At 43.5% G+C, this 23,886-nt stretch overlaps 1 protein-coding gene across 2 annotated transcripts in view; it reads left to right on the forward strand.

Moving 5' to 3' along the window:
* Positions 1–23,886, forward strand: part of PAPSS2 (3'-phosphoadenosine 5'-phosphosulfate synthase 2) — a 57,445-nt gene that overhangs the window by 13,847 nt on the left and 19,712 nt on the right. Inside the window, exons 2-8 of one of the 2 annotated variants that reach the window (XM_044420592.1) lie at positions 11,268–11,382; positions 15,025–15,260; positions 16,759–16,897; positions 18,294–18,412; positions 18,504–18,617; positions 21,671–21,782; positions 23,732–23,758. In XM_044420592.1, the coding sequence (XP_044276527.1) occupies positions 11,268–11,382; positions 15,025–15,260; positions 16,759–16,897; positions 18,294–18,412; positions 18,504–18,617; positions 21,671–21,782; positions 23,732–23,758 (862 nt within the window). The remainder of the gene's footprint in view (positions 1–11,267; positions 11,383–15,024; positions 15,261–16,758; positions 16,898–18,293; positions 18,413–18,503; positions 18,618–21,670; positions 21,783–23,731; positions 23,759–23,886) is intronic. The other variant, XM_044420593.1, reaches the window with a different exon arrangement.

The following is a 23,886-nucleotide window of genomic DNA, read 5'->3' on the forward strand; positions in this document are numbered from 1 at the left end:
TCACAGGAATAGATGCTTGATGCTGGACTAGAGAAATAGCATGGTCATCCATCTTGTCTACTTTGTCATATTATACAGGAGACCTTAAGAAGGAGTAGCTTAAGACTATAGAGCAGTGCAAATGATAGACCTTTGCTGGGAAAAGGGAATAGTCCGTTGCCTACTAATGTGTCTTGCCTAGCGGTTTACGAATGCCTGGTGGTGGTGAAGCAATTGTATTATTGTGATGTGCAGTGCCAGGAACTTGGCTATTTTGTGTGTATTTCTGTGTTTCAAAGCCAACAGTAGTGGAAGGAAAGAGTGTCTCTCTCATATAAAAAAAGACTAATGCTCAGGCACAGACTGATCATGGAAGAAACAGAGCATCCAAGGACATTTCTTCTTTTTCCAAACTAACACCCTGGAAACAAATGATCATTTTGTAGAAACTTGTATTTACTTTGCTTTGGGGGAAGTTTATGCTGTGTGGATTCCTCATCCCCATTTTGCCTTTCTCTGGTTTGCTTAACTTTCTTACCTGAGCAGTATCTTTAAGAGAACATTGTGAAAGTAATCAAGCCGAGAAGCCCAAAGGCTTTCGTAAGGAATTTTTTTAGCTTGGATATAAGAGGTTGTAACTTTGAAAATGTGTATCTTTCCTGCCATTTCTTTTTAGTACTTTGTCTGAAAAATGCTGGAGTTTCCAGGTTCATGCAGCGTATGCCAGGAGTGGTTAACCTTCCTGGCACGTTTATCACAGGTCAGCTCCCTGGTCTGAGTCACTGTCGCTTAATGAACGCTACCATTCATATGGCGTCTACAGTCCTTGGCGTACCTTTGTGGCTACAAGCCCCAGAAATGTGTGTGTGTGTGGCGGGGGGGGAGGGGGGCAGACAGATTCTGGCTATGCCAGCGTCAATCCGAAGGGCCTCCTGCTCACCCAGAAGCGCTACAACCATCTGCACGTGGTCCCCTGTGCCACTTGGGGCACCCCCAGCTCAGGCTGGCCACTCATAGATTAGATGTATCCTGCATTAGATGTATCTTGATTTTTTTATATGTATTCTGATTTGGATCAGCATTCCACTTTCTGAGGAATATGATTAGATGGCTCTTCAGTTCTAAAAACTGTCATTATCATAACCTAGGAAGGGTAGTATCATGCAAAATTATTCCCTCCCCCCAAAAAAAAACTTTTTTAAGAGAAATAGTAAATCTGTTTTAGTAAAGATATGTGTCACTGTAATGAAGAGTGGGGGCATCTTCCCTGCAGTGAGGAAAAAGGTGCTCCAGACTCATGCCCTCTCATTTGGCATCACTGCCAGGAAGCGATTGGATGCTTTTGTTGCCATTTTCAAGCTAACTAGATGTTTTCATTTTACCCAATTTTGTACAAAGTGAAATATTTACACTATCTGAAGAGAAACCAGGGTATAACAAATGGGCACCCACCAGCCTCTTCATTCCCCAAACACCTAGGGCAAAAATAAAACCTTTTCCTTGGCACTCAGGACTTTATTTAACCTTTTCCCAACTGTGCTTTCTGAATCACATGTGCATCTTCCCCTCCCTAATCCTAACCTTCCCCTCCTGTTTAGTGGAAATATTGCTTTGTTTAAACAGGATCAAATCAAGGTTTATGAGCCTGGCTTGTTAACAAACTGTAGTTTAAAGACTAGAGGGTTTCCCAAGTTGGAACATAACAAAAATTGCTGTTTCAAAGCCACTGATCTCCACATGGCCAAGCCGTATAAGGAAAGGGGAGCACAAAATGCCTGAGGCCGTAGGGATTGGGCATACTGCTCCAGTAAGAGAATCTTCCAAGGTTGCTGAATCAAATTCTGAGGCGGATAAAGAGCAGGGGAGATTCTCAGCTTAGATGCCAAGACCAATGGACCAGAGATAAGCCAGATAGCTCCTGATAACCAGATGGTCAAGTTCACTTGGAATGTTTAGTGAGCAAACTGGGGCAAACCTAACATTAATCTGAGACCACCAGGTTAAGAGATGGACTATCTGTATAGATTTGAATAAGGGAAAAAATACAGAATAGGCAGGGTTGATTTGTATTCTGTAGTCCAATGAACTGGGGTGGCCTTGGAGCAAATCTCTAAAGCAGTCACAGTGAAACCCAGCGGCTTCAATGTTGAAGTTAGATTTTTTAAAAATCTGTAATGTTTTAAAAGGAGGAAACTCATCTGTGGGAATTTATTTGAATGTGCTGTTCTTGTTACTCTGTGTTGTTTCTCTATTATTGCAAAATCTAATGCTTTTACTGATCCCTCAGGCAAGCAAGGCCTCACTGGAATCGGTTCATCTTAGGTACATTAGCTTCAAGGGCTCAGAGAAATTGACCTTCAGTTTTTTCACAGAATCACATCAGCTTATACAACTGCCTCAAAAGAATCTGTTTATGTGAAAAAAGTGAGGAAAGGTTAGCAGAATATATGATTATATTATATTTTTAAAAGCCCTTTGTTTGGCAGCCCGTCACGCAGGCTTCAGGATCTGATTTAGATGCGATTGCTTGTCATCTCTGGAAAACTGGGCTACAGAAATAATGATTAAGCCATTGTAAGTTCTTGCAATGTCATTGTGGAATGTTACAGTTCAAAGAATGTACTGCCTTGCTTTTGTCACTTCTCCACTCAAGGATACATTTTATTACTGGATTAGTTGCAAAACTGCATATAACTGTGTTCATGAAAGCACTGACTCACAACCCCAAGCTAACTGTTGAAATGTACAAGCAGTTTGGATATGGTTTTCATCTACATGAAGTACGACACACCATGTTGCATTTTTTTGAAACATCCACTTCCCCCGTGTCATAATTCTCTTTCATTTCAAGGAATCCAATATTAAATCTCTCTCTTGACACAGCCTCTGCAACTCTGTCACTCTTTGCCCTTTGCTGGGTGACATATTTGATAAACGGTCCATTAGTTGTGAAAAACTGGTGAGCATAAATTCAGTAAGTTATAAATGTGCATATAAAAAAATTGTTTTAAGTAAACCTTATTGAAGCCACTGTATCAGTAGCAATGTTTCTAGTTCCAGACATGAAGGGATGTATTAAACTGAGTGTACTTTGCTGATTTCATAGTAATGATACACTGAAAAATCCCTTTCTTTAAGGCTAGAATATTGTTCAGCTAATAACTGAGAAGGAAAATATCTCTCAGTTCAACAGAGATCTTGGCATTTCACTCTGTCTCTAAGCTGAATGAGTGCTTGTTTGGGGTAACTAGGATGCCTCTGTAGGTCTCCTTAAAAACCTTCTGTGTTACATGCCTGGTAGAGGGGAATGTCTGGTGTAGAAGTGCCAAAATTAACAAGAATAAAGTGCTAAGATTGTACCAGTGGGCAAAAGTGGTTTCCCTCAGTTTGCTCAAAGAATGCTGAATGAAAAATGAGATCTTGACACATCAGCTGCTCTGGCACTGATGAGTAACCCTCGCTGAGGCCGTGGAATCAATGAGCATTTATGTTGCATGTTCCGTGCCACCACGTCAGGCTGCTCAGCTTTAGACTACAAGGAGGCCTTTTGGCACGGGAGCGGTGGAGGAACGATGCAGTGAGTGAGGGAAGTACATACGTGTTCCTCGAGGAGCAGCTTGTCCCGTGCCCTGTTCTGAGGCAGCATGCCTTCCTGTACAGATGTCTTTCCATCACTTCCTGGGAAACTTCAGAGATACAGGCTGCACGATCGTGCGTGGCCCATTAGAGTGCTGGACTGTCTGTCAAGAGCAGACCGCTCCCCCCCCCTCCACCACCTCTTTTTGCTCTCCAGCTGTCCTAGATGAAACCTTAGAGGCGCTGAGCTCTATTAGAGCTCACCAGGTTACAAAACAGGAGTAAATGTGCTCTTTGGGATGTGAGCAACACATCTGCCCCGTGACGAGCCGGATCTGAACGCATGAGGAATGCTGAATTCTGCAATTGGTCTGCTCACTCTGCTTGTCCTATCTTTTCAGGGTCAAGGAACTCCCACCCCTACCTCCTCATGCCCCCCAGCTCTGAAAGGTCTCCCCTCCTTTTCCACGGTGGGCTACTTCTCCAGCTCGGTCTTCAAAAGGTCCCCTCCGCTGCAGTGTCACCTGCACAACGGTGCCCTTCCACCTCTCCCTTGGAATCGGACAGCTCTCTCTGAGCAGGCTGCAGGGCACAGGAGCTGGGCCACCTCTCCGCAAGCCCCGATCCTTCTGATCCGACTGTGCTTTGGCTTCAGCTCAGTGACCCACTGCTCAGAGCCAGGTTCCATTTCTTGGTCATGCCAGAATGTGAGAAAGAGCAGAAACTAGCTCTCTGTGTACAATGTTACAACACTCTTAGATAATTTCTTGAGAATACATGTTCTGTATTCCTGTAGGACATTCTTGCTGCTATAGGAGATACAGACTGGGATTGCACATCACAGCAACCCATCATGGTTGCTCCCCAGGATAGGTCTTGGGACGTATGAGCCCAGATTGATTTCCCCAGAGTGACTGGAGGCAACAAGCCACCCGAGCAATACATAGGTTGTTGCACGGATTGTCAGATGCAAGAAGGGTTATCGTATCATCCATTATAACCCCGGTAAGTGTGTGGGGAATTGGCTACTGAGCTCCTTTGGCAAGAGCAGCAAAATCCCTTGCTGCTCTTTCCAGCTCAAGCCAGCTGCCCCCAGAGTCCCAAAGCAGCACGTTGGGGCAACAGACACTGCCCCATCCACTGTGATTGTGAGCTGTTTGGGCTTCCTGTGGCTTCTCCCCGCTTTAAATTTCCAGAGGTGGCAAGAGCCAGCTTTGGCTAGCTTTCATATCCCCTATTTGACAGTCTGCAAAGTGCCCGAGTGACACTGCGGATGAGCTGCCTGTGGCTGTCAGAACCTTCTTTCAAAAAATTCACAAAATAGTACTTCTATTTTTTAACCACAGTTGCACAACAGCAAACCTTCACTGTTGCACAACTGAAGGAATTTGAGCCTCAGCTGGGTGATGTCCAGAGGGGTGCCAGCTGCTGTGTCCAGTGGGCAGTGATACTCCAATGCTGGACATCGCCCACAAGAGGTATGCAACTGCTCCCCCCCATTTCCTGAGCTGTCAAGGGAAATCAAAGGGATCTTTGCACGTGAAAAGAAGGTGGTCTGGGCCTAGGCATCCTTTGCAGCATCCTTTGCACACCAGTCCGCATGCTGGTGCACAGTGCACTTTCTCCCAGGCCTTTAGGTGCAAGAGTGCAGTCCCTTTCTCTAGGGGGAAAATGGCTTACTGCTTGCATGTGTTTTAAGCTAGGGGCCTGGTCTAGGCAAGGCACTTCACTTTAGATTTGAGAATACTTTGTGAGAATTGAAACTGCCTGTGTCTATGATGATATATGTACAAGTTATTGAATATATTCAGGGATGAAAATTAGATGCAGGTTATCAATAAACAAGCAAGAAAAGGCTAATAAATGTCCTTTTGGGCACAGGGCTTCCTTGTATGAGGATTTCGCTCCCAGCCAGGACTGTCCCTCTCTTCCTCTGCTTTGGGGGCTGTCACTATGCAGAAATGTGCCCCTCCTTCCTCAGAAACAAGGGCAGGGGAAACTGTTCCATCTAACCCCGTTACCTTCAGCAAAGTTATCTCACTGCAAAGTGGGGAACTCACTGCACGTGGGTGCATATCTGCACTGAGGCCCTACAGATCTCTCAAAGCAATAAACCCTCACAAGTATCTGTGGTTACACTTGATGCCTATGCCGGATACAGGCAATTGCCTGGATATGGGCAACTATTACCTGCAATAGTTCACAGGAAACTGCTCATCACAGGGTCTTCCATTTATGGATTGCAGCATAGCATATCACGGCTAGCTAAATTTAAACCCATCCTGGGTAGCTGTGAGCAAACGGAAACGAGAGCGGACTGACAGGCGCCTGCCCACTCATGCTAAACCGAATAATCCAGGGCTAGTTGTTGGTTTACAGAAGTGTCCGGATCTGGGCAGCTTCAGTGCTCCTCCTGCTGGCCAAGTGTGAGAATAGCAGCCCTGGTACCTGCAGGATCTGTCCCACACTCTGCTGAAGCTGCCAGGGCACTCATGAGCACCACGAGGAAGCCCTTGGGGAAGAACTGGATCTTCCCCATGGAAGTTGCCTCAGCAATACTGGTGTCCAGTGTACTGAAACTCTTGCTATGTTTGCTTCTTGTTCCTGTTGCTTCTCGTGCTTCAAGATACCTGCCCCTTCATGAGGTCATAGAATCATAGAAGAGTTGGAAGGGGCCATGAAGACCATCAAGTCCAACCCCCTGCTGTTCCAGGACACCAAGTTACACCATCCCACTCAGATGGCTGCCCAGGTCCTTTTTGAATGTCTCTAGTATGGGAGAGCCCACCACTTCTCTAGGCAGCTGGTTCCACTGCTGTATTGCTCTGACCATGAGGAAGCTTTTCCTGATGTCCAGCCTGAATCTGGGTTGCCACAACTTGAATTGATAATTCCGTGTCCTACATTCTGGCATTAGCAAGAAGAAATCTTGACCTTCCTCTTTGTGAGAGCCTTTGCGGTACTTATAGAGGGATATCATGTCCCTTCCCAGTCTTCTCTTCTCAAGGCTGAACATGCCCAGTTCCCTCAGTCTCTCCTCACAGAGCAGTGTTTCCAAACCATGGATCATTTTTGTCGCCCTTTGCTGGTCCCTTTCTAATCTACCTGCATCTTTCTTAAATTTTGGTGCCCAGAACTGGGCACAGTATTCCAAGTGAGGTCTTACTAGTGAGGAGTATAGAGAAACGACTACTTCTCGTGATTTGAAAGTAATACTTCTGTTAAGGCATTTGCCCTTTTGGTGGCTGCACTGCATTGTTGGCTCATGTTTAGTCTATTGTCCACCATTACTCCAAGATTTTTTTCATGTTCAATTCTGTTGAGCCACATATTCCCCATCTTGTATCGATGCCTTTGGTTTCTTTTTCCTAGGTGGAGGACGTGGCACTTGTCTTTATTGAATTTCATACTGTTGGTTTCAGCCCAGTGTTCAAGTTTATCAAGATCGCCCTGGATCTTCACTTTGTCTTCTAGGGTGTTTGCTGTTCTGCCCAGTTTTTAACATTTGCAGTTATGATTATCTTTCCTTGTACTTCCTCATGTCCCTTCTTCTGGCTTGGGTTTCACTAACCCCTTGTTTCCTGGACTGTGCTACAATGGACTCCTGGTTTGTCTTTGGCCTGATTGACTCCGATATTTGGACTTGTGACTTGGATAGTAATTGGATTTTGCCTTTGACGACCTTGCCTTCTTCCTGGATCCTGGTGCAAGATCTGTTACCCAGCTGCCTGGACCCTTGCACTCAGCAAGCTCTCATTCTGGCTTTTAGACATCATGATAAGCAGCTGAGGGGTGTTTAACTTGGCTGAGTCAGTCAAGCGGTTGGTGGACAATTTGTTCCTGCTTTGCTTTGGCTTTCTTATACCCATGCTGGGAGCAGTGTCCGTCGTTTTCATTTATAGAGGCTACTAAAATATGAAAACAAAGGTAAAAAAAGCTCTTGCTGTAGATTGTACACGCAATCAATTGATTGATTGGCCCTTTCAGCCTTTTTTCCTGTCTGTGATGGTGACTCTTTTTGTGGCCTACATGCAAAAAAATCTATCAGCGACTCCCAGTTAGCAGAACAGGAGTTGCTTCCAAAGTATGAACTAGATGATGTGGTGCCGTGTGTTACCTGGAAGACTTTTACTATTAGGATCTGATGATTTTCTGAAGTTTCTGTCACCAGAGCCATGCCATATCTCCCCCTATAGCAATGTTCCTGTTCAAAGTCCAGGGAGTGGGGGAGGTGGCTGGTCATTTGAATGCTCCTTAGCGCTTTCCATATTGGTGACTCCGATGAAGGGCACTTAGATCCAGAGTGCAGTCATGACATAGCCAACTGCTTCTCTTCTCTTTTTGTCTGAAGAATCAGGACTGCAGTACATTGTGCATGCCCAAGTTTCACTACCAGGCATTTAGATGACCTTGATAAGGTCCATAATTTTAATATTTTCCCCATGATTGGAAAGCTTTTGGATATATTGGAAAAAGCATCTCATTGGCCTGGCTGCCAAATTTCAAGAAACATTTATTTGAGCAGAACAGATAGCTTCAGTTTGACATTTGTAGCATAAGCATAATAAATTTGTGTTCATAAGTTAAACATAGACTCTGTTATAGGACTCTTAAGTTAGATTTCTCAATATAATTTACTATTGATACAACTACATCAATGATGACATTCTGAGTTGGACACTAATTGTTAATTATTAGGTTTGGTTTTCTATGCAATTTTAAAGATTTTGAATCATTGTAGATTAATGCTTCAGTCCTATAGCTGCTAATCTGAGAATAAGCCCCAATCTATACTGCATTGCAAGATAGTATTTCCTGGGCAACAGTCAAGCCATGTGTAATACATACATATATTTCTTGTTACTGTTTTAACATCTGAATGCCTGATAGCAAGAAGTTCAGACCTTTACATATTTAAATGTCAAGAGATTTCTTTGCAGGAATCAGAAGAAATGTGGGTTTTACTTTGCAGAATATTCAGCCACCAGGGAGTTTTGCCTCTTTAAGAATGATTCAGCAAAACGTGAACGAAGAATAACTCAAAAGGGAGCTAGGCTCATGCTGGAATTTCCTGTGAGCTAAATAATTCCAGCAGTGTTCAGGGTTAAACGTGTTTTGAGAATCTGCAGAATCTTTAAACACAAGCTTCTTGGGAAATAGAATATATGTTATTCTGAATTTTATAAAATTTTGGGGGCTAGATCAGTGACAATCCAAAGAGGATAAGCAAGAATGTCCATTGTCAAACCTTATCTCACAGCATGTGATGTGACCTTGACCAACTTTGGTCCATGATAATGCCCAATAGGAATAAACTATTGATGTGCCTTTTCGGACAACTAATCACTGAACTAATCTGCATGAAGCACTTTGAGCATTTATGCTGCAATCCTGTGCTGTCCTACTCTGAAGGAAGTACCTCTCTATTTAGCAGGGCCTACTCCTGTGTAAGTGAAGATATAATCCCATGCATGTTTAGACAGAAAAATGATCTACTCCTTCCAGGATTCCCTAACCAGCCATATCACTGCATAATTAGTGTTTAATAAATTACAGTCTAGAATACAGGCATGTGTTTAATTTGCCTGCATGGCACTAGTACTTAATCAGACTGGTGGAGAGGTTTAGTCTTCCATCTGCTCCGCCCCTACTCAGACTGATATAATATATATGAGACAAAAAGCTGCCCCTGATTCACTACCCCCATTTCCAGGAAGGTGGGGGGGAACTGGGTGGCCATGTCAGAATGGTAGTTGTGTTGTTTCGTGGGGCACAGGAGTGCTTAACAGAGTGGTGGCTTAATGTCGAATGATTTTCTGAAGCTTGTTGGTGAAGGTGGAGGCAAGATTTCTGTCTTTTTCTCCCCACCCTTCCTTCTCATATTAAAATTGTAGTCCTTGGTGGCCAGAGCAAGAGTTTCAGCTATCATGTTTCTCTTTTTCACCTTTGGAATTTCAAATAATCCCTTACTCTGTTCTTGGTGTTGTTACATAGCATATTCCTGTGATATAAATATTGAAAATCAAACATCAAAACCCATAGTCAAGCGTGTATGTGGTTTTGTGTGAGACACCTTTTAAAAGCCAGTTTTTTAATAAACCAGAATGAGTGTGTGTATATTCTAATTGTTAGACAATTTTGACTTATTTAGAGCAGCTGATAAGACCATCTGTTGTTTATTGCAAACAATTCCCATATGCACTTATTGTCACATTCTGAGGAAATCAATGAGCCAAAAAGGGAACAAAAATGGTATATTAACAGTTTTTAATGTTGAGGAGGATAAACCATTGAGCCAAAAAGGGAACAAAAATGATATATTAACAGTTTTTAATGTTGAAGAGGTTAATCCATGGGTCTTCAAACTATGGCCCGCAGGCCGGATCTGGCCCGCCATGCCCATTTATCACCGTGCCTGCTGCCGCCTGCCTCTCCCCATGCCCACCTGCCACCGCCTTGCTCGCGCGGAGATCGTTTTGGACTCGCTCAGAGAAAACCATCTCCAAGCGGGCACCTGTCTCGCCTCATCTCGCCGCGCCTGCCCTCCCCTGCCTCTCCTCGTCTCGCCTCGCCTCACTGCGCCCGCGAGCCCCATCCGCACCTCAGCGTGCCCACATGCACTCCACCCTCGCCCCCTCTCTGGCCAGCGCACACTGCCAGCACCACCTTTCCGGCCCGCGCCCAGCAGCACCAGCACCTTTCAACTGGCACCTGTTGAAAAAGTTTGAGGACCCCGGGTCACAGTTTTCCTTTTGCCTGCTTGGCTTTTTCCTCTCTGAAGAAATTGCAGATTAGCCATGCAGACAGCTATGGAAGAGCAAGCTACAGTTCTTTCAAGCCTGCAGATCGGCTTATGAGGCAGCTTGAGCCCCTTGACTGGGCTGGCTGGAACATTCACTCTCCACTTATGGGTAGACGTGCTAACTCGAAATGGCAAGGGGGACTCTCCCTAGGAATGGGAAGTGTCCTAGTCCAACTTCCATGCTTCAACCTGCAGTATTTGTAGACAGAGCAAGGAATTTTGCAGGGAAATGCTTTCTTCTGTAACTGTCTTCCAACCTTTCCATAGTAAAACCTGAAAGTGGAGCTCTGCTGAGGAACACGGCTGAGAGGATGCTTGGGCCACACAGGTATACAGGGAGGGATGACTCTACCCTTAGGCAGAGAGAGGTGGCTGCCTCATGTGGCAGAGGACAGAGACGGCTCAGCTGTGGTAGCAAATGCAATCACATTGCCAGTGATAAGGCTTGCTGCCAAGTCAGGACAGGTGGAATGCTGCTGCTGCTGTTGTTAGTCGCAAAGTCGTGTCCGACCCATTGCGACCCCACAGACAACATTCCTCCAGGCCTTCCTGTCCTCCACCATCCCCCGGAGTCCATCCAAGCTCACACCAACTGCTTCAGTGACTCCATCTAGCCACCTCATTCTCTGCCGTCCCCGTCTTCTTTTGCCATCTATTGTTCCCAGCATTAGGCTCGTCTCCAGGGAGTCCTTCCTTACTCTGGTTGAAAGTAGAGATTTACTTAGACAACCACTTCTGAAGCCAAAGACAGGAGAGGGCCTTGTAAGCCTGTGGTAGCATATTAGCCTATTTCACAAAACATTAATGCATTTGTTTTTGCGTTCTAGTATACCTCAGTTGGAGGTGGAGGTTGTATTATCAGTCATAAAACAATGGCTTTATGTTCTTCTTGTGTGTTTTTTCCTCTTAGAATCTCCAGAGGTCTACAAATGTGGTCTACCAAGCTCATCATGTTAGCAGAAGTAAAAGAGGACAGATTGTGGGCACAAGAGGTGGATTTCGTGGCTGTACAGTATGGCTAACAGGTATCCTGTTCCTGAACAGTTCAGCAAGATGGCACATGGAGAAAATTCTGCATTTCTATTTAAATTTGCACCAGAAGGATTAAAAACCACAAATACATAAGCTAATAATCCAAAGGAGTACAACTGGATAATGATTATTAGTCACATAAAAAGAAAAAGAAATGAATATTATTAACTGTTGAGTTAACCCAAGAGATAGAAATTCTAACATAGTTAAAAATGGGGTGCTTGTACTTATATTATGCAAAATACTTGGAAAGGTTTATAGTATGAATAGGTTTATTCAAAAATATCAATAAACTCTGGTTTGCTCTTAAGTGGACAACAGCTCTGGCATGGCTGGAGAATTAAACACTTTTGCTTTCATTTTGAACTAACTGCAGTTTAGGGTTTTGATTAAACTGGAAAAACTGTATTTAGTCTTGGGTATGGCTTGAAACTGGCTTGGTCAGAGCTGTAAAATTTGCAAAAATATTATAAAAACTGGAAGAAACTCATTCTTTCCCACCAGAAAAAAATGGAGAAAAAGACTTAACAGATCTAAAGTCATTTGGAGAGCAATTGAGTGGTCCCTAGACAGCATCAGGGGTATCATTCGATGCTGCAGTTCTCCTCTTCCATGCCTGTAAGCAGAACCACAAGCACAGAAGAGGGGGCTCAATCATGGATTCCCCCCACCACTTTAGCCTCTGAGGCACCATGGAAGCAGCTGCATAGGACAGAAAGTGCAGAGCCCTGTGCAGGGACAGGCAAAAGGCCTGCTGGTCCTTGCATCCCTTTGCGACATCCCTTTCAACCAGCCTCTAAGGGTTTTCCTTTTTAAAAAATCCAAAGCTAACAGGAATATTTGCACGTTTGCACATTTCTTTGAAGTGGAACATACATGGCAAGGAAATACATGCAAATGTAATCATTGGGAAGTAAAGACTGGGGAGTGATAAACACCTTTTCTTAAATATTTTATTCCATTATTCTAAAAGAGACTCAACATTCTAAGCCACCCAAGCAAAAATCCTCCTTGAGGGGCACTTTTTCCTGTCATTAAAAAAAAGTTTTCCCACATTCTTCACATCTCTGGGCTTGATTCAGCAGAGGGAAGGCTTGACTGTTGTGCATTGAGAGCCTTCAGTTGCTTTTCAGCCTCCTTCCAATTCTGCTGCAGAAGGGGAGAGCAGGGGGAGCTCATACGCCCAGGGCTCGTTCAGGTAATGATAAACCATAGCCGTGGTGTGCATTTGGGATGGGTCACTGTTGCTCCTGTTCAACAGATGAACACCCTGATTTAGCAATAGCACTAAAGTGCAGCTCCGTGTTAGGGGAATGAGCTGCACTGAGCCACAGCCACTCGTGTTCTCCGCTCTCAGCCTTGTTTGTTCACAAGGAGAAGAGACCGAAGGCTGCCTCCAGTTTTGGACAAGTCACAATTTTTCAGCTTAGGAAACTGGTATATTCTAAATCATGGTAAACTGGGGGAAAGATAGGGAGAGGAGAAGAGAGGGAAAGAGAAATCTAAGGCTGAGTCAGCTTGTTCTTGGTACATTAAGAACAATGTATGGTTTACAGACGGCTTGGGACCTGGATACCTAAAGGAACGCCTTCCGTATTTGCCCTCCTGCCCCCTGAGATCGGCAGTAGAGGCCCTCCTCCGGGAACCCTCCGTGAAAGACATTAGGAGGCAATGGACCCGGAGGAGGGCTTTCTATGCTGTGGCGCCCCGCCTATGGAATGCGCTCCCCAGAGAGGTCCGCCTGGCGCCATCGTTATTTGTTTTTCGGCACCAGGCGAAGACCTTTTTATTTCAACAATATTTTAATAACTTTTAACATCAGCTTATAGGTTTTAATCTGCAGCCAGGGTGGATCTGGATTTTATTTGTATTATGTTGTATTTGATTTTATGTAAGCCATCCTGAGGCTATGCGATGGGACGGCATACAAATACTCTAAATAAATAAATAAAGACCTAGCATCCCACTTTTGCCTAAGAAGTAATGGTGACTCTGTGGCTCATCAGGATTTTGAATACAGGTCTAATCTGCTAAATTTGGCCTGATCTATAGCCAGATATCTGGGTAATTAGTCACTCCACTGCCTCTTGACTTCAGTAAACTTCCTTCATGTTTCTCTCTGTTTGTTTTGGCTGCAAACTCTCCCAAGAGCTCTTGGCTTTTGCCTGTTCGCCATCAAAACAAACTGAAAGAAGCAGCACAGGAGCATTATTATTAGTCAGCATTTGACTGTGGAGCCCTTTTTTGAGCATTGTGAACATTCCTCAGCAGCTCAGCCAAAGGATAACCATTCTCCAAGATGATAGGAGATACACATGTACCTTCTTGTATTTAATAGTTTAGAACATGTAGTTACAAGAAAGATGTACCTTCCTCTTGCATTTAGAAAAACCTAAAAATGTCATATCTGAGGGCCTAAAATATGAATTCTAATAAATGTAGGGGGTACAGAAGGTCCTAGGAGAGGACTTCTATTTTGTTTTTGTTTTTAAAAATCATGACAGCTTGTGTTTAAAATACCAAACATCCAAGTTCAGTAAACACATAATATGTAAAGTGATAAGTTTGTTTTAATATATTCATTTATTTATTATATTTGTATCCTACCTTTTTTCCTTCCAAGGCACTCGAGGAGGGTTACATAATTCTCCTTCTCTCAGTGTTATCCCCACAACCCTGTGAGGTAGGTTGGGCCAAAGTCACCCAGTGAATCCCGAGCAGGGACCAGAACCCAGCTCTCCTGAGTCCCAGTCCAGCACTCCTGACCAGTGCACCACACTGACTTTCACACATTAACTTTCCATTTTTGCATTTAGAGTAACCAACATTTTTTCTGAATTGTCAAATATAAAAGATTTTTATTTTCAAAAATTAAACACAGAAAACAAAGAGAACAATTCTTTGAACCAAAGATGGCAAAACACTGACAGAAACTAAGAAATGCATATATCTTTGAACACTAGATTTATTCTTTGGATCATTTTTTTACCCGGTACACCTAATTGTCTCTGGTGAGGCAAATGTCCCCTATGAAAAAGCATTGTTTGATTGAATATTTTCCCCTATTAGCTGACAGTGATGGATTTCGGACTTCAGCTAATCAAGATCACTGAACCTCTATACATGAGACTAATTCTTTCCTCCACCATATTGGATTTCAGGTTTCATCTTCTCAGTTTTTGGGTTAAGAAGGGGTTTGGCATCTTCTTGGCACTCAAAACAGACTAAGATGACCTGTAGTATCCTCAAAATGGCATGGAACATTTTGGGCCCCAGTGGGTTACATTGTGTGGATCATAAAACCATAACAATAACTGACATAACTAGATCTGATTTATTTCATATTTCAAGTATCTTTGTCTTTATAGGAAGAAGTTTAAAAGGCAGATGGACTGAAATTCAGGGACATTGTTTGCTAGGACAAGCCCTAGAAGGAATAGATTGTAGGTCTAGTTGTGTGTAAATTACACAACACAGTGTGAGCCTGCAGATTCACCATCCACCTTTAAGCATGATGAGGTTGCCTGTGTTTTACAGTTTAATTCATGGCACATTTAAGGATTTGAGGAGATTTTCAGGTACATGGAATATTACAGATTTGTTTCATATACTAATTATATGATGATGATTAACAGGTCTTTCTGGTGCTGGTAAGACAACCATTGGATTTGCACTTGAAGAGTATCTTGTGTCTCACGGCATCCCTTGCTACTCCCTTGATGGGGATAACATTCGCCATGGGCTCAACAGAAATCTTGGATTTTCTGCTGATGACCGAGAAGAAAACATCCGACGTATTGCTGAAGTTGCCAAGCTGTTTGCTGATGCTGGCTTGGTTTGCATAACTAGTTTCATTTCTCCTTACTCAAAGGTAAACCTATCAAGAAAATTCTACCAAGACATTGTGTATTTCCCATCATTTTCAAAAAGCTGCATCTACCACTGTTTGTTCCCTTGGCCTTTCAACTAATATTACCAAATGTACCTTTTTAAAAAGATTTTAAAATGATTTCTACATTGAATAGATATAACACCATTGAAAAGAAATTGCAGCCTTTTAAAATGTTTTGAAATGTTTAGCCTGTAAAGTGGTGTTAGCATTGAAGCAAGTGTCATATTCATATTTCAACTGAAATCTATTATAAAATGGTTTTTAGTGAGAATTGAAAGACACCATTTTTGCATGAGGAAGTGGCTGTTCTTGTCTTTCGGATTTCAAAACTGTTTTGGAATAAAACTCTATATGATCAAAGCTCCTGTGCCTCATCAGTGGTGCTTTTAAAATGCACCTATTCATACAAGCATCTTCTGGCCATACAAATGTTCATCTTTCCCTGGCTGAAGGGTAGCAAACAGAAGAATGGAGATGCTGAAACGGGTGATGTTCATGACCCACCAGGAAGCTGTAACTCATCTTAGTCTTCTTCCTCTTTCTCCTGCTATGGTAACCTTGAAGAAGGAGTGCCCTTCTTGATGGCTAGTCTTTCTTCTTCCTAACACTCTGTTCCCATGCACCATTGGTTCTATATCTCTGGGCATAAGCCGGTGTTAGTTCTGTGTAGACCCACATCAGTGAATGAAACTTGAGTCCTAATAAACTTAAGTCCCATTCATTTCAGTAGGTCTACTTTATGTAATTCTAACATTGGATATTACCCTCTGTTCTGCTAAAAGAGAGTGCTGCCGCTGGATATGCTTGGCAGAGTCAAAATCCTATAGGCAATAGGTTCAGCATAACTTCTGCACTGGCTTCATCATGAGACATTGACCTGGTTTGCAGGACAACAGTCAGTGGTTGGTTGTCATGTCTTGCAATCCCAGCCCAGATTGCTTATGGTGTGTTGTGCTTCTCAAATGAGGTTTGGGTTTTCACTGAGTGAGTGAACAAGTAGGGAGATGATGGTACAGCAACAGGCAGATCTGGGCAGGGGAAAGCCCTTCTCACTCACTACACCCTGGGGAGCATCCTGCCTGTACTGCCCTCCAGTGCCAGGTCTGAACTCAGTGACGGTGCTGCTGCTTGGGAAGTATTTAATGCCAGCAGTACACTAAGAGCTGCAAAGAAAAAGGGTGGGCAGACCATCATTTGCAGTCAACCAGTTGCAGCTAAGTTATAGCCATGTAAGCACACCACACCTGCTCTTGCTGAAATAGGAATGCGACAGGGCCTTGACCAAGAAGGTGTATACCAGAGGGAGGCAGCCTCGTGCCCTCCAACCAATTTGGACCACAACTTTCAGAGTTCCTGACCATTGGGCATGCTGGCTGGGGCTTACAAGAGATGTGTTGCTCTGTGTTTGCACTCCAGCAAAACAGAAGAAAAATTACAGTACTAGGATCATGACATTAGGACTCCTTCCTTTATGCAGGATCGGGCGAATGCACGGAAGATTCATGAAACAGCCGGGCTCCCCTTTTTTGAAATTTTTGTGGATGCACCTCTGAACATCTGTGAGAGCAGGGATGTGAAAGGCCTGTACAAGAAAGCACGAGCTGGAGAAATCAAAGGTGTGGTATAATTCTGTGTTGGCTGTTAAGAGCCACAGAGACATTTCCTACACACTCTCCCCACCCCTGTGTAGTTTCATCATGTTGAGAGTTTCGATCAGAAGTTCCTTGAGGAGCAAACTGGCTTTGCCTACCCTGAGCCACTCCAAACAGGAAAAACCTGCATGTCATTGGATAAACCTCTGAGAGATGCCTACAGCCAAGCTAATGGTGGCTAAAGGTGCAGGAATAGCTGCAGTGCAGCAGTGAGAGGGAACTCCAATGGCCTTAAGCTCAACTGGCTGGAAGAAGGTACGGCTTGTTGCAGAGGTGCAGAACTTCTTGGAGGCCAAGCAAATCCATTTGAGAAATGGACACATTCTAGAGGACACATTCCAGTGGTGGGTGGAGTAGAAGACAGATGCTGCACATGGCACTGCCATGGAAAATATAGAAACGTCAGCTGATCCAAAACAGGGCAGCAAGACTGTTAATGGGGACTGTCTCACGAGAACATACTGTGCCAGTCCATTTCCGGATGCACTAGCTGCCAGTTGAAGTCCAGGTCCAATTCAGAGTGCCAGTCCTAACATTCAAAGCAGCTGGGGCCAGGTTATCTGAAGGGTCATCTTTTCCCATACTCAGACCCTGATATCTTTGTGGGTCCTTCACCAGCAGCCCCAAAGGGAATAAGGTGGGTGGCAACCAGAAGGAGGGCCTTTTTGGTTGTGTCACCCTGGTTGTGGAATGAGCTCCACAAAGACGAGTGCCTGGCACCTACTTTGTCTTCTTTTCAGTGCCAAGCTGAAGACTGTTTTATTCTCCCAGCATTTTAACAGTTCAACTTTTAAACTTTATTTTTAAAGTTGTATTTTATTCTGTACCACTGCTAGATCTCTATGCTGATTCAATTGCTGTTGCTGTGTGTGTGTATGTGTTTTAATTTTTATGTTATGGTATTTAATATTAACTGCCCAGAAAGCCTCAGATATTGGGTGGTATAAAAATGAAATAATAAATAAAGTTCTTACATGTGTTAACTAAGCCTTAAGATATGAAATGTGATCATTCAACTGTTTAGAGGGAGCGGGGAATGGCACAACCAAATTATCAGTGGCTGTAGTAGCCTGTGGAGCCATGGAAAGGGGGCATATTCTTCTGGGGCTCATGGAGGTCTGCTTGGGCCCCCCAGAGAGCCAGTCTGGCTCCAGACCAGAGGTTCTGCACTTCTGTTGTATTGGGAGGTCACTGTTTCGCCATAGATTTTGACCTTTGTGCCTGGTAAGAAATCTTCAGCAGGCGATACAGAGGTTGCAAAAGCAATTCCTAAACATGAGTGTCCTCACTGCCTCTTTGCTATATTTACCATTTTACTGGAATTTTATTCTCACAAGTAATTGAATTGCTTGCCACCTAGGTTTTACTGGCATTGACTCAGAATATGAGAAACCAGAAGCACCTGAACTTGTACTGAAAACCAACATCTATTCAGTGACTGAATGCATTCAGAACATTGTAGAGCTCTTACAAGAACAGGTAATCCTGGTTTGGCTTGAATATGCAGCAGAACAAAAAAAGGGGGGCATCTTTTTACAGACGACTAAAGTTACTGCTTTTTCTCCACTAGAACATTGTTCCTCCAACTGCAATCAAGGATGTTCTTGAACTGTTTGCACCAGAAAATAAAATTGAACAAGCACGGGCTGAAGCCAATACCCTGCCTTCTGTAAAAATCACCAAGGTAGGAATTAAGTCACAGAGGCCTCGTTGTGTTAGTTTCCGCTTGTTCAACCTGCCGCCCCCCAGATTGCAGTCCCTTCCTGCCCTCTTTCTATTTCCGGCATCTCTTCCATCTGCCAGCTTTATTTGGATATGTATTTATAAATATAAACCGTTGATGTTAATAAATACATTTGAAACAGAAACATTGAATCCTTTTCTTTCTCCTTAAAAAAAATAATGGTGCTACACATGATTATTATGAGTGGATATGCTTTCATATTATGTTCTTTTTTTCTTTTTTTCCTCTTCCTCCCTCTCTCTTACTTCTGCTATATTTGCAAATAAAAACAATTAAAACAAACCTCCCATCATTCTCATCCAGCATGGGAATGATGAGACTTGCATTCAGTGCACCGGGGGAGTGCCAGGCTGGGGAAAGGTTGTACTAGGCCCACTATAGCATCACTGTCTCATGGTGAAGAATGCCTTCACTCGTGCACCCCTCCCTGAGATTTTGGATGCTTGGATGATACTTTAATTGGTGTGCCACCTGTTAGGAAGGTAGATTCCACCGATGCATTGAACAGGTGCTTGCATGTCAGTACTCCCTTCCCAAAGAAGTTCTCCTCCCCACATCACCATCCATGTTCTGCCAGGGAAAGAAGGAGACCAAGAGCTAGTCCTGCCATTAAATACGGTAAAGCAGCTAGTGTTGAGGGAAACTACAGAATTTGTCAATTATATTCATATTTTATACCATTCTTAGAAGAGTTCCACTGGGCTAGTCTTTTGATATCTTCTGATAAGACTTTTTGAGAAGCACATTTCATGTGGGGAAATGGTGCATTTCTGCACGTACTTTCCTCTTTGATGAAAGCATAAACATGTGCATTTTATAAAGCTTTGCTTTTTTTAAAAAAAGTGTGCATTTTCTGAGCACAATCACAATTTTCATGAATTTGCAATGAATTTCTTGAAACAGCATTCTATTACTCATGCACACATTTGAGATTGGGAACAGGACATTTTCAGGTGATTAATGAACATTGAAAGAGTCTTGTATACCTTTCTCTTAAATTCAGAGTTGTTTCCAATGACACATGTAGCCACCTGCTGGCCAATATTTGCAGGCTCTTCTTACCTTGGAACAGAATCTCAAGCTAATGTACACCTGTCCCTCTGTTTCGGTAGAAATACTAGCTCGGGTTAGTATTGCAATGCCAGACCACAGCTCAGTGTTTTCCAGATCCTCCCAGCCAGCCACACATCTGATGGCACTAGATTTGGAAAGGCCCTCATAGCTAATGCACTGGATAGTATATTGACTGTGTGAATGCAATTGGTGTGCATGTTTGAAAGATATAAAAAGCAGCTTCAGGGTGGGTGGGTCCGAGCAGAACTGCCTGAGGCAAGTAGTGGGAATTTAACTCTTTCCTACATGCGCTCCGGAAGCATGGATCAACAGGGAAGGCTCCATTAGCCCCAGCAGCTGAGGCAGGTTGCTGTGTTCCTCCACCTCCTCCTCCTCCTCCTGCTTCAGCTGCTTCTGCTGCTGCTTGTTTTTGCACCATTATAAACTGAAGGATTCCTACAGACCCATGGTTTGTTTGCCAGCGCTCACCAATTCTGACATAGCATAGAGTTGTAGTTACTCTCATAGTATGGTGACAGTGTTGTACCTATGCATTTTAGCATCAGTTACAAGATTCCGCCCCACTCTAGCACTGTTTAGAAGCATCCCTCGTGCGGGTAAATGCAAAAGCTGGGCAGGGCCTTGGTGACGGGCCCTGCCCCTGATGTTGCATGCGGCATCTAGACCCGTGCCCTGCTGTCCATGCGTACAGAAGGGCACCTGCAGGGAGGCAGCCTGTGCATGTCCAAGGAGCATCAGACACAGAGAGGGCTGGGCAGCTTTCGTGCAACTTTCCAGCCTTTCCACATCTTTCCTTATTAATCTAATGTATTTATAGCCCGCCTTTATTTCCTTTTCAAGGAACTCAAGGTGGCTTCCATTCATTGTCCTCCTCCTCTGAGTCTTGTCCTGTGGAGCAGGTTGGGCTGAGAGCTTGTGGCTGGCCCAAAGTCACCCAGGGAGCACCATGGCTGAGTGGGGACTTGCAGCCAGACCTCCTGGGCCCCAGTCCTGCACTCTTCACCACTATAGCAGCTGTAGACGGACAGGCTGTCTCCCTGCAAGCATTCGCACTGTGCATGCACATGCCAGGGAACAGGGTTCGTCATCACACATGACTTCAGGAGCCAGGCTTGGAAACACAGAAACAGGGCGAGTCAGAAGGGGTCATCCAGGCCATCTAGTCTGACCCCCAACTCCAGCCGGCTCGGCTCATGACATGCCCACCATGTGCATGTCTAGCCTGTCCTTGGGCTTGTGAATGTCAACCCTGTTTTGCCCACACACAGCCATCTAGTCTGCGAAAGATACTTCTGAATAGGGCTTAGATGTCCAAAGAACACAGTTCACTGGGGTTATGTTGATACAAGCTGGAACATAATGGGGCATGAAGTCTCTCCCTGACCCCCACCATGAGGTCCCTGAAAGCACCCTTTCTTAATTCCTGTGTAAAAGAGTGACTGCTGCTCATTTTTATTGTGATAAGCAAGTAATTGTACTTGGAGACTGTGCTGCATTGCTCAGAAGTGCTAACACTCTGATCAGGCCGTGAACCAAAAAGGATGTTCCTCCGTATGCTGAGCACTCACTATTCAGTCACTATCTTGGGCTTTCTTTCCAAACATACCACATCCATTGTATGGTGGACCTTTGCTAGTAGCTAATACAGTTTTGATTGTCTTTCCTTTATCTTTAGTTAGAAGTTCATTATAGCTTTTTCATAATTAAGTACATATCAGTTGTGCTTTTTCAATCGTGCAAATGTAGTCATTTTTAATCTTCAAAAAGTTGTGTGGTTTTTTTGGTTCAAGGAATTGAGGAAGCTCTCTGCTACTCAGAAAAACAAATTTGCAAACAATGTGTATAATTACAGGCTCAACTCAACAGACAGTTGTGACTAATGTGTAAATCTGGCATATGCTGTTCTCTCTTTTTTCCAGTTGGATCTTCAGTGGGTTCAAGTCCTAAGTGAAGGTTGGGCCACCCCATTGAAAGGGTTCATGCGGGAGAAAGAATACTTGCAAGTTATCCATTTTGGCACCTTGCTTGATGGTATGATTTGCTGGTTCCTACACTCTTTCCTTGGAACTTTTGTTTGCCTTTCTGCAATTTTGGAAATTCAGTTGAAGGAATCAGTTTAGGACACCTACTTGTTGACTTGAAAGGAGCAGTTCTTATTAAATAACCCACATTATTATTGTGGAAGGAGATCAGTGTTGATAGTGAACAAGAAAAAATATTCTGTATAATTAAATATATTTGTGCTAGATCCTAGGGACAGTATTAAATGCTGCTGCTGTACCAGCAAAAATGATCTCTAGTATACTGGGAAGCCAGCAATGGCTAGCCTATCCTGAAAGTTGAAATTACAGCTTCCAGAAGGAGACAGGTTAGCAGAGCTTATGGAAGAGAACATTACTAATTTGTCCCATTTGGCTATGTTTCTTGGGTTGTATTTAGCAAGTGCTAGCTTTCCATTGTGCAAGCAGGTATCCCTACCATCCTATGACTTTTGGTCTTCCAGATGTTTCAGCCTACAACTCCAGCCAGACTTCACATTGGCTGTGGCAGCTATGGCTGGTGTGGGAGTGGTAGGCCAAAACATCTGTAGAGCCACAAGTTCCCCATCTCTGCCCTAGTGCAATATGTTTAGCACTGACAGATTGCCAGCACGGGATACTGTCAAACTGAATCATGAATCCCTGGCTTCATTCTTGCCCATGGACCACAGTGTAGATTCAACATGTACAGTGGATCTTCTTAGCTCCCTTCTTTTGAGGAGCAGCTCAAAATGTCAAATAAGCTGTCTTAATATTAAGGAGATAAAGGAGATGGTGAATAGAAGGAGGGCCCTCTTGCTGGCTGCCCCTCAACTATGGAACAGGCTCCCCAAAGAAATTTGCCTGGCACCAACCTTTTTTTTCATTTCAGTGCCAGGCAAATTCATTTCTTTTCTCTGAATACTTTCCAGAACAGTCTTAAATTATTATTTATTTTTTATAGTTGTTGTTCTGCTTACTTGGTATACTTGTGATTTTTATTTTTTAATTGGTTTTATTATTGTTTTTAGTATTTTACTGTAAGCCACCTAGAGAATCCATCTGGATTAGTGGGTGGCATACTAATTCATAAATCAATAAAGGCAAAAACTCCAAAGGAACTTCTTTATTATGTCCCAAGTTGTAAGTCTCCAGGTTCCAAATATTATTTGTGGTATAGGGGATGGAATGCCAGCTTAGGAAGGTGGGCTCCAATCTCCAGTTAGCCATGAATCTCATTGGGTGATCATGGACCACTTCCTAGATATAGGAAGATATAGTCAGCAGTAAGGGTGTGCCTAGACAGATGGCTCCTAGGGCTTCCAATCAAACAACATGGTGCGACAATGTTCTTGTTTTCTTTTAATTTTTTACGATGAAAAAGATAGAAGAAGCAGTAGGAAACCACTGTAGGGTTCCAAATGGAAGATCCCTCATAAAATTCTACATTTGAGGCAGGGTGATCACAGGAAAACAACCTCATCTCAAGCATAGAAACTAATGAAACATTGCTTTTCAAGAGCATTAAAATGGAAGTGGAATGGATGAGCACATACCAGGAGCAGCAATCTTGACCAAGTCCTATTCTGCTGCTTGTAACAGGATGCAATTGCAGTGAATTTTGGCATGCATTATCTCTCGGGCTTACCTGCCTTATGCAGTTACTGTAATAATAACATAGGAAACCTCATGGCCCTCACCCAGCTGTAGTCCTATGCAAGTCCTGACCCATATCTCCACTGACATCAAAAGATACATCTAGCCAGTTTGAATGGATCCCACATTGCAGTCACATTACATGAATGTGAGCAGATCACTCCTGTGAGACTGATTTCAGTGAATGACATCCTGGAAGGAAAACATGTTTAGGACTGGAGTGTAACACTGACATTAGAGGGGTTACTTCGGGGGCCATGAGGGGTAGTTACAATATGGTTGTTAATTGTCTTTATATTTTGCCAGGGGGTAGAGTTGATATATCCAAGCCTGGTATGTATTCAGTTGTTTTTTGGTTTTGTTTTGCTATGGTATGAAAGTAATTATAGTCAAGCGATTTACTAAACATGAAAAATGTACACTATGGAAATGAAATGTTAGTGCAGAAGAGTAAAATCAGT

Source organism: Varanus komodoensis, unplaced genomic scaffold (assembly GCF_004798865.1).
Source record: "Varanus komodoensis strain SLA01 unplaced genomic scaffold, ASM479886v1 scaffold11, whole genome shotgun sequence".
NCBI classification, from domain to species: Eukaryota; Metazoa; Chordata; class Lepidosauria; order Squamata; family Varanidae; genus Varanus; species Varanus komodoensis.